The sequence below is a fragment of the Lontra canadensis genome, unplaced genomic scaffold (genome assembly GCF_010015895.1).
Source record: "Lontra canadensis isolate GAN:19392208 unplaced genomic scaffold, GSC_riverotter_1.0 scaffold90, whole genome shotgun sequence".
In the NCBI taxonomy this organism is placed as follows: domain Eukaryota; kingdom Metazoa; phylum Chordata; class Mammalia; order Carnivora; family Mustelidae; genus Lontra; species Lontra canadensis.
The window spans coordinates 7367836-7383749 of NW_022631084.1; the positions used below are offsets into that span (position 1 = coordinate 7367836).

The window sequence follows — 15914 nt, forward strand, 5'->3', positions numbered from 1 at the left end:
GCTATCTTTAATAAGGAAGATACATAGTTTTTAAGGATAAAAAATTTATTGCAGAAGAAATGTAACAATAAGAAATACTTTGCTGAAAGCAAAATAGAAGATGAAGGACAAAAGACTTAAGTGATTTTCACATCAATATATGAATGGTAACTTGGAAAAAGACTAACTTTTTCCAAGTTCTTCGAGATATAGTAACAGGATAGTCAGACACTTTAAAAACAAGGAAATAAAAATGAGCAAATAAAGGCCAGAAACAGAAGTAAAACAGAGTCTTTGTTGCAGATGCATACAAAACCAAACATCTGGAAATAAAATGTATTAACAACCAAAAACATATTTAGAGTATAGGAAACTCAATCCAAGGAATAAGAGCTGGTTTTATAACAGCGTAACTACCAAATGATTTCTATGGCAGTTCAAACGAGCCGTCAGTGTAAATGCAAAGTACCTAAAATGCAAATTGCCCAATGCAATGGACATTCCAGAGATCACACATTCATACCATTCCCTCCACCTCACCTACTTGTGGCTGTCATTCCTTTTCAAAATTATTATCTGAACTAAGACCCCACAATTTTCAACCATGTATCCAGGAAGAAACTCTACAGTACTTATTTTCACCTTCATTAAACTAACTTATAATAGAAAAATAGAAATCTGAATAGTCCCCTAGTGGCCTGACACAGAAAGCATACTTCTTTAAAAATGGAACAAAGTGCAGAATTTAGACCCTGAGAATGAAAAAAAAAAAAAAAAAAAGCATTATCTTCTAATTTTATATGTGTTCCAATATCTTCTAGATATATTTTTTAAAATTTTATTTATTTATTTGACAGAGAGAGAGTTGACAAGTAGGCGAAGAGGCAGGCGGGGTGGGGGGGGGAGCAGGCTCCCTCCTGAGCAGAGAGCCCAATGTGGGGCTCGATCCCAGGACCCCGAGACCATGACCTGAACCGAAGGCAGAGGCTTACCCATTGAGCCACCCAGGTGTCCCTCTTCTAGATATTTTTGACAAGATTTTTAAAAATATATTTTATTATTCCAAGAGGCAGTGAGATGGCATGATAATCTTTCAATAAAATTCAATAAATATCTAAGTATCTATTGATGTGTTCACCTTTCATTGATTAGGAAATGTGCCCTGGGGAGGGTCATGCTGAGTAGAATACAAAGACATAAAAATTATAAAATCAGGCTTGCCCATAGAATACCACTACCAAGAATTTATATTCCTATATCTATGTTTTCCCTAAAACATTAACAATATGTGGTCTCCTTCATTACGATGATGATATTATTATTAGAACCCTGAGAAATACGTAGGGAAAGTATTATTCCCATTTGGAAGCCAAAGATACGGAAGCCCCAGAGGGACAGTGTGACTTACTCCAGTGTACTTTAAATGGAAAATGGAGTCATAAATGGTCTTATCCAAGCATTTATTTAGCTACAAAATCATGGCAAGCCCTGGGAGCAGAGGCTAGGTCTTCCATTTTGGCTTCCTGCGGCGCCCTTACTGCTGGCCAACAGGCAGTGCTTGAATACAGTAAGGGCCTTTCCCAGTGCTTCTAGATCCGTGTATAGTCCCACCAAAGAAGGTGGGCTCAGAAGATGGCAGGAGAGTATTTTACTGGCATTGTTTTACATTCAAAATGGAATACTTCTGCATTCACTAACAATGAAAGCTTTCCCTCATTTAGGTCCTTCCTCTTGCCAGGCAGAATGTGTTCTACCATGTTATGTACATGAACACTAACCCGCACAGCCAGCCAGGTAAAGCTGGAAGGGACGTTCCCATCACGCTGATGGAGAAGGCTCAGAGAGATGAACTGCACTGCTCAAAACCAAAGCATTTTTGCTAATAAGCAGGAAAGCCCGTCATAAAGCAGTCCTTTCTGGCCCCACATCCTGGCAGGTTGTCTTCGTTTGTTGGTGTTTGTTTAAGGGAAAGTGGATCTTGGGGCTAGGACTGAATTGATGGAGTACCAGAAAGAATTCTGCTGAAACTTTAGGACACCTGAAGCAGATTTTCTGAAAGAACAGACTCTTAGGTCTGAAGGCTTGATGAAAAGGGGGTGGCACAATCTTCTCTGGGTTATTTCACCTGTACCCCAGGGATCCATAGCCATTACACATGAAAACTGCCACGATGGTTATAAAAAATTATAAAAATCTTTCTGTAACAGTTGGTAAACAGCCTCTGAGGCAGGAACCTTGAATGGTTCCCCTCCTGCCCTGGATGCATCTCCAAAGACCCTTTAGGCAGCCCACCAGCCAGCAAGTACAGCATTGGCAGTTGGTGCAGCGAGGACTCCAGGATCCTGCTCCAGGATGCCAGGAGTCCCGTCTGCTTGGTCAGGATTCGACACACGGGGCGTTTAGTGTGTCTTATTATCACTCTCAAGCCTTATTATAACAGCAGCAGTAGGCATTCCCTTCCACTGAGACGGGACCCTCGGTATCGGAAGGAAGCGTACACCGCCACTGTGCTCCTGCAGGCATGTTTGTGGGGCTCTGCTGCCAGCATTGGACAGATGCCTCATCTTTTGTGATCCTTTGCTCACTTTGGAACTGTCAAGAGAGTAGATTTTCTTCTACCATTTGGTTAAAAATATGTACATAGTCTAATACTCGCATGCACATGTGGAGTTATTTAGGGACAAAACTGCTCGTCTTATGAACTAGTGAATTCACTTTGGCTAGCTAGAAATCTTTGAATGTCAGAGAGAATAGGGACTTGCCACCCAGCTCCTCCATCTTACAGATAAGGAGCTAAGTGCCAGGTAGCCCGAGTCACCTGAGGATCCTGCATCCCAGTCTTTTTTCCTCTCCATTATACCGTGTACCCACAGCACTTAAGCTGGAAGTGGTTAGTTGCTAGATTTTATTTTATTTTATTTTATTTTTAAGATTTTATTTATTTATTTGACAGAGAGAGTTCACAAGTAGACGGAGAGGCAGGCAGACAGAGAGAGGGGGAAGCAGGCTCCCTGCCGAGCAGAGAGCCCGATGCGGGACTCGATGCCAGGACCCTGAGATCATGACCTGAGCTGAAGGCAGCGGCTTAACCCACTGAGCCACCCAGGCGCCCCTAGTTGCTAGATTTTAAAGATAATTAGAATATGAGAACAATTTGATTATTGTAACTAAATGTATAAACCTATAATATCCCCATGAGCAGCTAGTTATAATTAGAAAGTAAGTTCTCAAGAAAGATAGACCTTTGATGCACTCTCTGACACAAAATGCATGTTATGTTCAGCTTTATTAGCCCACGAGGCCTAAAAGTGCAATTTAAATCAACCTAAATGTAAACTGTAAGTACCTGATAAACATTTACCTATTTTATAATGTATTTCTTTTCCATAAAGTGATTATCATGATATCAAATAATATCATTCCTTAGTTTTCCTATAAAAAGTGAATACTACCTGGAACATTTCTAACTCCTTTAATATTAAATCATATATTTTCTATACTTTGAAATAGAATTTTTGAGCAATGATAGATTTCTCCAGCTAACCAGAACACGTACTGCTGTTCTCATACTCTGTTGTTCAGGACGTTGAGGAAGTACTTGAAAAGTTGAAGAAAGGGTGGCAGAGGGGGAGCAGGCAGAGGGGCAGGGATAGTCATATCCCCAGATAATTTAATTACCTCATAACATTCTTTAAGACAGCTTGCATAAAGTTCCACCACTTTCATTAGAAGAGCATAGTTTTTCATTTGAATATATTAAAACAATGAATTAGTTCACTGATTTTAAGCATTTTCATAAAAACTTTGCTTACCATCTATAAAGATCAGAGTTTATAACCCTTAAAAAATTAGAAATAAAAAGCAAAATATCAGGTTAAAAAACACACACTTAAGATGCTTATATATTTGGTCTTTCAATAGGGTTCTCCACATTTTGATTGCTCCATACACCAGTTCTTAAAAATAACCAAATATGTAAGGACAGAGGGATGAACCAATTAGACGGCACTGCTCTACATTTTCCTTGCGATGAGAAACTATATATATTTTGATAAATGGACACAGATCCATTCAGTAAATGGCTCTGTGTATTGTGGTAAATTCTTGTGCAATTACAGAACTTTGCTGGAATGCCCAGCGGTCCCTAGATAAATTCCTTCACCCTCTATGGTAACAACTTGTCAGGTAGACTCATTTCCTGTTTTTTATCTGAGCACTAAAGGAACTTGAAGGACCTTCATGAGTTTGGGACGAGTCGCAGTATGATCTGTCTCTTACTAGCAGTAATTTTTAAACACAAAAGACAACTTCAGTATTATTTTCTTAACTGAACTTTGCTCACTCCAAAACAACTTTGGCTCAATAAGCAGTTAACAGCAGACAATAATTTAACACCCCTAAAACACGCTGTTTTTACACATAGATTAATTTCTTTTTCTTTAAAGAGTTTGGGTTTTAATTCTGCTAGAATTTCCTGTGTTCTTCCACAGCAGCGTCATAGGAAATCCTAATGTTCTCAAGATTTCTTTCATTTCATTGCACCTGCTTTTCAGGATCAACAAGTTGGTTTACAAGCTTGAAGTCTCAAATTCAAAATACTTACTTGTGGGTGAAATAAGAATCCTGGAGAAGGTCTCAAGTATTTCTCTTTTAAAGCTTCAAGTGGGTCAGTTAGTTTTCTTTTCTCTACTCTGAAAGGTTAAAATTAGTTTTTGGAGATGAATCAGTCTCATATATCAATCACCATATAATTACTGACATTTCAAACAGTTAACAATAAAGCAAATGGTAGGCTTCTGGGAAGAACACTAATAAAAATATAAAGACATCTGTTCGGTTCTTGAAGAATACTCAGGGCACTTCTAGGCACTATTTATAAAGGCAAAATCTTATTAAATGGCGAGTAATAACAATAGTGAGGAAATATAAAAAAATGAAGACTCATGAAACCAAGGACATTGGTCACACATTTGTACCTTTCTATTTCAAATGGAGACAAGAAGTCTGGATGATTCTGAAATCATGACAGAGTCCATTTTGAAAATTAAAGTCATTTTCTACCAAGAAACTGTTCCCCTAAGTTATTCATTATGTTTCTCCCATCCTTACCAATGACAGCAGGAGAGTTTCTAAGTATACTGTGCACCCTGCCATCCACTCTTTGCGGTTTAGGTGTCTTCTTTCGGATGACAAAAGGGGGTGGAGGGTAAAGGAAAAGGAACTTTTTGAAGACAGAGGCATATACAACTTATCTACATACCCCTTCTGCCTTTAGAAATGTTTGTCATTCTATTTACCATTAAGTATACAGGAAATGAGATCATGGATTAAATTAATTTCTTTCACCAACTGTTGGTAATTTTAAAAACTGTTGAATAAGTATGCTTTTAAAATAGAATAAAAATTAATACAAACAGCTACCACTTCTTGAAATTTTGTATATGCTATATTTTGCATACACCACACTTCACTTATTGAAATAGATTCTCTTATACCCCTTTTATGGATTTTAAAAAAAGTTTGAGACATGGGAAAGCGGAGATTTCAACTCAGGTCTTACACTAAAACTGGTCTTTAGGTTTTTCATGACTTTGGTAAAATGACAGGCCTAGGCCCTTAATTCAGAGTGAAATGCCAGAGAGGAGACTGAGTTTCAACTAAGCATGAGGAAGGTTAGGGGGTGAAGAAGAGTGTAACAGGTGTGTGGAGGGATTGAAAGCTTGCTGCCACTGGGAGGGTCTAAGAAAGAATGTCTGAGGAGTTCTCTTCACAAAGGGCTGAGATCTATCACTGATTTGGAAAGACAACTTTCCTGGCAATGTGTGCCATACAAATACAACCCACGCACAAAATAGGGAAGTGCTGTTTTCCCTTCTTTTATTAGAACTGCCACGGGAAGCAAGACATGATAACTGAAAAAACTGCCCGAGCGTGATACTGATGGCTCAGGGATATTTTTGTATTGTCCTTTATAACCCCTTCCAGTGGGGTTAGCCCTCAACATACCGCCAGCATTTCTTAGTTACTGTATTACAGAAGATAGGAGGCAGAAGAGGAAATTTTAGTGAAAAAGGGTTTGCAGCTCAAGTTCCTATTAAGTAATAGGAATCAATAAGTATTGTTGAATGAAAGAGTAGCACAAACTTGACTGTTTGTTTGTAAAGGAGAATCGGGTAAAAATGTGAAAATAGTCTCCTCTTAAAACAAGTCCGATAAACAATGATCCACACCTTCCATTATTTCTTGACAATGTTCAAGACTTGAGTGTAAAAGTAAATGTGAAAATGCTTGGTAATGTTTAAAATACATAATAAGCATAATTAGTCTTACTCATACTTTTAAAGAAAGCTGGTATTTAAAAACTAAATCATTCTGAATGTCAAGTGAGTGTTACAGAACACTTGCCAAAGAGGCTTTTTATTAAGCATATATGTTTCCCCCAAAGAATTTTTGGATGCATCAAAGGAAACTGGATAATGAAGGTATGAAGAGACGCATTCCTTCCAAACTAACCATTCCCATTATATACAAGACATTTTTGTGACTAATATTTCATTTACTTTGGGTTCCTGGGAGATTTACTTAGCAACAGAATGTGAACAGTACTTACTAAGGATGTATTGGTAGGTTAACAAAGAGAAAACCCATGCTGTTCTACGCCCCACTTCATTCCAAATATCCTGACCCATTTAAGTCCCCACACATATTTGCATTAATCCTCCAGGAGCCTCATTCTTCTGCTGCTTGACAACTTGCTTTAAATACAGCTTTCCCATATTTTCCACTTAAAAAATGTGTTTAAAAATAAATTTATTGTCAAGGGAAAGAACTCTGTGGGCCTCATCCCAAACCCCAAATTCAGAGACATCCAAAAATAAGTCCAAACCTAATGAGTTGACTGTCTGAGTAAAAAATGAATTCATGAGATCAAACAACTTTACTCTCTGCCTTATTATAATAACAAAAGTAATTTGTTACCAGACACAGCTTTAGAACGTAAAAACTGCCCTCCATACACATGTCCACGTCGAAGCATCTCCTATCCTCCCTTACCTGTAAATCGGGTCCATAAAGAAAGGAGTGGGTCTAGCGTGCTGCAAGGAACCATCTGATGGGGGTCTTGGTTCAATGTTGCTTCCTTTCTTTTCCCCAAACACGTGGTTTTTACGGGGCTCAGTCAGCTTTGTTCCACTGGCTCTACTCCTACTGCCCATACTTAGATCCAGGGGCTGGTCTTGGCTTGTGGCAGGTGTTGCTGGAGGCTTGGAGGGTCCTGGAGTCAAGGGTTTCTCGTCCTTTCGCTTAGTGGTGAGATCAAAGGGAGACTCAGAGCTTCCCTTCTGCAGTTTCTTTACTTCACTTGGTGATTGGGGTTCCATTTTCAAAGGTAACGATCGCAAGTCTCTATCAGGAAATGGGTACATTGATTGAGAGAATGCTGGAAAAAACGGGAGGGGAAACATGGAAGGGTAAGGTAAAGCTCCAACTTTTTTGTCTTGCAGCCCCACCAGTCCTGTTGAACCAAAGTATTTCTCAGCAATAGAAGCAATAGCCTTTATAGAATCATTCACAGCTCCTGACACCGCAGTCTGCTCCTCTAAAGATGGTGAGAAAATGGAATGATTGCTGTATTCTTTCTTATTATGTATTGAAGCCAGATTCTGAAGAGGGCTTACTTTGTCTTTGAACATTTTACCATTTTCTTTAAATTTCTCTTTATCACTTTCAATGTCACTTTCCAGATCAGAGCCCGAGGTTGTTTCCAGGTCACTGCCACTTGGCGTACTGACATCATCAAGGTCACTACTCTCTGACTGGTCACTGATTTTCTCAAGGGGCCTCTCTTCAGAGGACCTCTCGGGCTGGAGCTCCACTGGCTTATTGTCCCCTACAGATGGGTGTTTAGATAGTGCCTTCAAAATATCCTGTGTAGCTGGCAGTATCTGAGGATGTGTCATGAGGGGACTTTGACTTTTGTTTGTCTGTTCAGTACTTGATAGTCCTTTAACAGGAGAACTAGCAGGTATCAAAGGAGGCCTGTGGTACAAGCCGGAAGGAAACAGACCAGGGAAGCTAAAAGAAAATCCAGGAGCTGTTGGAAAGGTAAGACCAGCGGGATGCCTATTGGCACCGAAATAGTCAGCAAGGCCCGGGTTGGCATGACTCATATTAACCATGGACGTTTTATCCATAGCGGGGGTTCCAGGAAGTGAAATGCCTTGGCCAAAAAATCCACCTGCCGCAAAATGGTTCTTGCCCTCACAAAACCTCCTGTGTTTATTTAAGGAAGACGTAGTGCTGAACATTTGTCCACAGTCTTTGCACTTGATTTGGGTTCTGCAATCAGCATGCATGCGCTTATGACGACAAAGGTTTGAAAACTGAGTATAGGATTTATGGCAGACCTCACCTGTGTGCAAACAACAAAAGAGAATCTCAGGCTTTATGGCAATTGCTGCTGAATTGAGCAAGTATCACAATTGGTTTACCCAGAATTTCAATTAAGAAGCCAGGAAAAGTTGTTGGAGGTACCAATCTGGGTGCTCCAAACACAAAAATCCCCATTTCACTAGATTCCAAAGCAAGGCATCCAACCTGACAAATGTCTTGAGGCAGCACAAATATTCCATATATAAATGTATATAAATATTTCTGTCATCCCCACTACATCATATTTTGTATCAGATTTGTATAAATATTTAGAGAAAAGTCCAATTCCAGTATACATCGATTTCCCACCCAAAGACTACCCTAACAGAATCTTAAAAATTAAAATTCTTAAGCACAAAACATACCAGGAACCCCATTACATTTTTAGACCACCTCGAGAATTCTAAGTCTTAGCACTGAAACAAAATAAAACAGCCTTTCTCTCAACTGGCAACTTTACCTTTATTCCCTCTCCCCTTGGGGGAAAAGCCTGTGACTGTTCTACCATTATTTAATTTGCATTATATCATACGCTCTCATCATTCACACATCAAAGCCACACAACAATGCACATTGTGTATTCTGAGACATTTTTAACAATCATTTTCATGATTTGAGAAAGACTGACATAATTTACAATGGCTCTATTTTAAGCCTGCAAAGGAAACTAAATTGAATGTGGCCCATCCTGCATTGCTGGTTCCCATGAACTATGATCACGTCCTCTGACTTCCCCTCACACCAGTGGTTGTGCTAACCTTCCTGCATTTATGAAACCCCCGTCCTTGGGAAATATGTCCACTTGTTGTCATATCTTCACCGGTTATCTCAGGGCTTGACTTCTATGGGGTTTAGCCAATTATGGTAAGCAGGGGAGGGTGCTCAGAGTGCTCTAATCCAGAAAGAACACAGCAGGGTGCGGCTGGGAAAGAACCCACCTCCTGGGGCATTTGCCAAAAAAGTAGAACATCTTCCTCCCCACGTATGTGAAAACAGATTTAAGTGTATTTTGAGACCAAGCTTCGTAACCTTTAAGAACTCTGTTGTTCGGTACGAATCCCCCTCACTTCGCAGTTTGGCAGGATTATCGTGTCCGTTTCCTAAGCATCACATTTTTAAATCTGACTTTAGCAGAGATGAATCCACTTTATGTGTGAGCTTACTGTAAACGATTCTGGGCACATTTAATACATGCAGAAACATGATACGCCTTGTCGGGAGTTACTGAAACAAATTTGTATAAGAAATTAAATTGAAGACAAAACGCAACGTTTATTGCTTTCATGGGATGATCGCCTTTAAGCACAGAATGGTGGAGCTCTGAGTTAAAGCAGTAATAATTGAAAGAGAAAAAAAAAAAAAAACCCGAAGCAGATTTTACAGATTTTACAGATGTTCAGTCATGCAAAACTCACCCAAAAGTTGGATTATCCCACACACCACCAAACAGGAAGTACCAAGTGATCCCGTAATATTTCTTTTACTAATAATGATTAAAATGTGCTGTGACATATATCAGGGTACTTAGTAATGGTAAAGGAGCTTTCAGCTGTGGGATGATTCATAACATGATAGAGGCCACAACATGCATTTTAATGGGAAGAGAAGATGTGAGTGATTTCTTTTCAAATCATCCTACTGGAATATACTGACCAGAGGCTGCTTTAAAAGTATGTACTCTTTAACCATATACAATAAATATACATGCTATTTAAATTCTTTGATACACTAATTAAAACCATATGATGCAGAGGGCAGAAACATGAGGCTTTCACTGGTTACATTAATTCAGCTATGAGCAATAACAAGAAATAGTAAATACAATGTCATTGGAATAATAAAAGTGCACTCATCGGGAAAGGAACACTTCTCCTCTGGGCATTAAGAGGCGTGAGAAAACGTCTTGATGGGTCTTCAACCACGGGATAAACTTTTGAAAGGTTTGCAATTTTTGGCAAAGAAATGTCGCTCTCTAGACTTCTCTTTTAGAGCCGGCTGGATTTCAGAAATCAAGACCTTCTCTATCTCGGAGTAACAGAAGGTGTGTTTGACTTTCCTGGTTGTACCCCCCGTTACTCAGATGAGCAATGTGTGTGTCGGGTCTTAAGAACGGAGAATCTGGGATGTTTCCCTAGGCAGGGGCTTTGTTTTTCTCACTTGAAGGTCTGCCCTGGCCCACCACAAACCACCAGGCCTCCAGGTGAACGGTTCAACTGATGTTGAAGTCTATACTCTACTGTAATTTTCTTAGTAATAAGGAATTAGCCAGCAGTTAACATTGCATTTTTCTACTTATTAAACAAATTAAGAGGTATTTTGAATATGTTCAGCCTATTAGAGCATGTGGTTTCTATTTGGGAAGGCCGGAGGTTTCTGTAAAGGCAGTGAGTAATTACCTTAGCGCTGGTGACTTTGGGCTCAAGCTTGGCGGTACACTGTAATAAGAGACAGTTGCCATAAACACACCAGTGGGGGTAAATCGTGGTGTGTGGCCTTCTGGTGAGAAACAGATATCAACTCTAGGTGAACCTCCTCTACTCCCAATCTCCACACCAACTCTCCTCTTTTGTTCTGAAATTACATGGCTATTATTCATAATTACCCCCATGGTTCTCTGTCAGATTTTATATTTGAAGAATGCCATCTGCTATTTAAATTTACCAATAATTACTGAAAAGGCATTCATGGCAAATAGTTGCACAAGCTGATTGGAAAGGGACACCCTATAGTGCTTTAAAATGAAACACTTGACTTCAACACAATTAAAATTCCAGATCCCAGAACCTTCGATGATAGAAATCTGTATTTTCTGACCTTTGGTTTAAATAATAGAGAAAGCATTAAATGGGTGATCATAATTCGTTTGACCTATTTTTTTTTTCCACCAAAACACAGTAAAAGTCTGTTTCTGAGAAATCAGAAAGAAATGAGTTATTTATGCCCGTAACACTTTCAAGTATACTTTTAAGGGCGTTACGACCTAGAGTCAGAAATGCCTTTATGAGACAAGAAGTCTAAAATTTCTATTGTATACTTTATTTCCCGTGACTTTCAACAGAGCTTCCCCAAGGGAGACTAGAGCACCCTTTTGTTTATCAACTAGTCCTCTTCACTCCACCCAGGGAACAGAAGAACACAGGAGCAAAACAAGACTGTAGCATAAGCTGGAAAGGGGGAAACAAAACAAAACAAAAAATAAAAAACTCCCTTGATGCATGGAAGCACAAAAGAGGACTGTGCCGAGATAAAAAGGAGGAGGGTTAGTCTCTGGTATCTCCATGTTGGTACTAAAAAATATTTTTTGCCTATCAGGTCCTGTAGTAGTGTCTCATACATCTACTACAGAATTTTATATATTTATCAGAAATAAAATGTGTTATAAGGGTTCCCAAGTCAGAGGTTTTGCCATCTATGGAGTGTGCTTCAAACAGTTCTATGCTCTTCTGGATCCAAAATCAGTCTTGACCTTTGTGGCACAACTCAGTGAGTCACTGTGTTTGTATGCCCCGCTGAGCAATGGATCAAAAGAAGTCCAGAGTCATTGCCCAGAGGAACCAAAAACAACTGATTTTCCTTATGAAACATTTCAGCACAACACAGGGACCAGGAGCGGGTGGACAGAAGAAGCAGCAAACCAGCACTGAGTTTTACTTTATGCAGAGCATGTTACTAAAAAATACAGGGATGTTCCAAGTAGTTGGTCGGACCGGATGTCCCCTAAACACACACTACCTGTAAATTTGCTTTAGTTCGGTGGGTTATAGAAGCAGCATGTGCAGCATCAAAGTGAGAATGTTCTGCTTTTCAACTAACTGAGAACTACTGGCCGGCAGTCTGTGATTGGTAACAAGTAGAGATTAAGGGGTATTTTATTACCTCTCCAGCACAACACACACACACACACACACACACACACACACACACACACATAGTCCTAAGCCTCCTTGCCAAGTGGGGTACTTCCAGCCCTTTCTGATCCATAACAGGTTTTTATCACTTCACCTCCTGTAGCGGCGTCTGCCGTTTTCAGCGTGAGACAAATCGGGTTGTCTCTATTAAATCCTACAACCTGGAGAGGCATCCCATCCGTTATTTAATGACTGCTCCCTTCTCTGCTCATTACTGACTTCATCTAAGAGAAAACACCCCGGGGATTATGGACAAAAGAACACAAAACAAACAAATAAACAAACAAAACCAAAACCCCTGGATCTGGGTGTTACAAGATTTTCTTGTAATAGAAAACAGCCCTACTGGACTGGACCATAATGAGCTAATGCAGAGACCCTTCCATGGCCACGTGGCCACTCTCCTGATCACAGTGCCTTTCGGGCGAGAGAAGGACGCAGGAAGGAGGGCTGGAGTGTGAAAAACTTACAGATAAAGGGCTTCACACTGCTGTGGATGTGCTTGTGTTGTTTGAGGCCTGATGAAGTGGCAAACGTTTTGCCACACTCCGGGCACGCGTGGGCCCGGGCACCAACATGCTGAGAGCGGATGTGCCGCTGAAGGTTGCTAGGGTCCGTGAAAACCTGCTAGGAAATGAGTACTGATTAATCAGGAAACTTAATTCAAGGACACAATAAAGAAGACCAGGAATGACTCAAGAAGGAATTTTATTTGTTTTGCTTTTGTTTATTTGTTTTCCCCAAAGACCAAAAGAAAGTCATAATTGCAAAGCGTGAGCTCCTCTAGGATAGGGACTGTAAATTATTCAGCTCTGTATCCTTAGCATGAAATGTCCATCAGTATCAGTTGAACAAAATAATTAATGGCATGATTAGACCATGTTCAAGATCTTTTTGATCCCATTTAGAGTGATTAGAGTTGAACAATAAAATGCCAGCCAAGACATGATTAAAACTGGTGTGCTATTTCCATCCTCTAAACCAAGACACACTGGGTACAAAATTGGGGGGGAATTTTACTAAAGTATCTCAAATCTATTCAAGGAGCTCCCCCAGGAGTTAAAGCTAACAAATGTGTTTCAGCAAGTTACCATGAAGCTAACACCATTCCTTTAAACACTGTACTAAAAACAAAAAGAAAAGAAAAGAAAAGAAAAGAAAAGAAAAGAAAAGAAAAGAAAAGAAAAAGAGAAAAAGAAAAAGTCACCTATACTTCTGGGAGCAAAACATCTCTAAAGATAATTTCCAGTGCCACAATTTCCCCTGATACGAAGAAAGATATTCAAATGATATGAAAAGTTTTTGGAAATAGAAATCAAATTTAATGACATGAAGACATCTTTTAGTTAATTGAGAACCGTGAAGATTAAATGATGCAAACCACTGTTGTCATATTTCAGAGTCAAGGTCAAGACGGAGTGCTTTCCTTGCACCCCTATGTTGTTCAGCAGTGGCCACTAAGGGACTACGCTTTCAATTAGAACCAAGTCATGATTTATAGTAGGGACTTGGGTGGAAAAATCTGCAAATGCAGGAGTCTCCTATTCTTTCTGAATAGGCGTTCAGAAACTTTATGTGACTTCCTCACAAATTGCTATTAAAAGAAATCAGTAAATGTGCATTGGATAAAATTTTCGTTCTCCATAAGGCTATAAAACAACCCCACACTGGCAAGCCAGTAGCGGAACCAGGAATTTACCAAGGATGTCTGACACCTAGTTCTGGAACTCACCATTAAGCCTCACTTCCTCCCTTACAAAAATAAAAGGACACCCACTAAGTGTTTTTATACACTGTACTAATGCCTTTTAGCATACAACACTCAGTCTACTTTTCTCAAGATATTTATAGTTTCCCCTCTCAAGGCTTGTTTTTATATATCATAGCAAGTGATGGATTAAGAGAGAGCAGGATGACAGAGAGAGGCCAAGTAGTCTACAAATTCACTGTACCTTGGCACAGTTTTCACATTCATAGTGCTTTCCACTGTCATGTGACATCTGGTGGCGAATTAAATTGGACTTCCAGTTAAATGCCTTGGGACACTGATCACACTTGTATTCCCTCTCTTCAGTATGTGACAACATGTGTTTCTCCAGGCTGTTAAGAGAACAATTGATTTAATAAGACATGGTGACAAAGAACACATTCATAAACAGAAAGTCATTTTATTAGTAATCCAACTGGCAATTAAAGAGAAAAGAAGGAAAAGTGGCGAGGTGAGGAAGATGAAGACGAAACAGGCCTGCAACAGACAAAAGAAAATGTATTTCTCTTAGACTGTGCCTCTTACTAACACAGAGAAGTACCCCTGTTAGAAAATAAACTGGATAGAGCTATCAGGGATTAGTTGCCAGTTCAAGGGCATGGTCAACGACTAGTCGTTTGCCAGTTCTCGATTCACTACACCATTCTCAGGTCAACACATTTTGCTCATACCCACTCAATTCAAACACAAACACTCAAACAGAAGATCCTCAAAAATGCTTAAGAACATGCAGGCAGGGGCAGCTGGGTGGCTCAGTGGGTTAAAGCCTCTGCCTTTGGTTCAGGTCATGATCCCAGAGTCTTGGAATCAAGCCCCGCATCGGGCTCTCTGCTCCGCAAACAGCCTGTTTCCCTCTCTCTCTCTGCCTGCCTCTCTGCCTACTTGTGATCTCTGTCTGTCAAATAAATAAATAAAATATTTAAAAAAAAGAACATGCAGGCAGGTATTCTATCTAAAGCCTATAACCTCTATATTCAAAAAGGTACTTTTTTTCCCCATATCACCGTATAGGAAAGTAAGCTGTACACTAACCATTCAACAAGCAACTTCCCAATATAACCCTGGGATGACTGGATGGATGGTGAAGCAGAGGAACCCATGGATGCATATGGATGTACACAGATACAAAAGGGTATATATATATAGTGCCTATGAGTTAGGGAGGAAAGAAAAGTGTATAATATTATAAGCAGATGTACTATTAAAGGCCCACAAAAGAAAAGCAGTTAGAAGTTTCTCATAAGCATAATTTCTCTGATTTAAAGTTTAGGCTATTTTTGCTTCTCAAATATTTCCCTCTCTTCTAAAACTTGTATGTGAAATCCGCAGGAATGCAATGAAAAGCAATTATTATAGATAATGGATTGCTGTGATACTCAGATGTTTATAACATGTTTGTTAATTAAGTATAAACAGATTAACACACTGGGATACTACCCCAAATAAGGTAACCAGAGTTCCTTGGAGAAATAGCCTGTTTCAAATTTGAAGCCCGAGATACACAAGATGGGCCCTGAACATCTTGCTACAGCAAACTGCAAGAAAGTTACAGATCGTGTCAAAAGAATTAAGGTACCAACCTGAAAAGACACCCACTGACCAGACGTGAGGAAATTTAAGCATCAACAAAAATAGTAATCTCATCCTTTAACAAACAATATTCAAAATCACACAAGCAAAGCCTCACCGGTCACCCATGGAAGATGCTAAGAAGCCAAATCCTTATTCTGAAAACTAGTAAATAAAGGGGGAAACTCACCCACGTGTCCTGCCTTTCCTATATGAACTGAACTTCAAGGTGAGCAAATAAACAATAAATTCTCTCTGCA

General features: G+C 39.6%; 1 protein-coding gene across 16 annotated transcripts in view; it reads right to left on the minus strand.

The window, feature by feature from the left end:
- Positions 1 to 15914, minus strand: part of MECOM (MDS1 and EVI1 complex locus) — a 540895-nt gene that overhangs the window by 24036 nt on the left and 500945 nt on the right. For 12 of the 16 annotated variants that reach the window (XM_032836115.1, XM_032836111.1, XM_032836109.1 and 9 more), the window contains 4 exons: positions 14270 to 14417; positions 12788 to 12944; positions 7033 to 8389; positions 4583 to 4670 (listed from right to left, as the gene is read on the minus strand). In XM_032836115.1, the coding sequence (XP_032692006.1) occupies positions 4583 to 4670; positions 7033 to 8389; positions 12788 to 12944; positions 14270 to 14417 (1750 nt within the window). The remainder of the gene's footprint in view (positions 1 to 4582; positions 4671 to 7032; positions 8390 to 12787; positions 12945 to 14269; positions 14418 to 15914) is intronic. The other 4 variants (XM_032836110.1, XM_032836113.1, XM_032836120.1 and 1 more) reach the window with 3 other exon arrangements.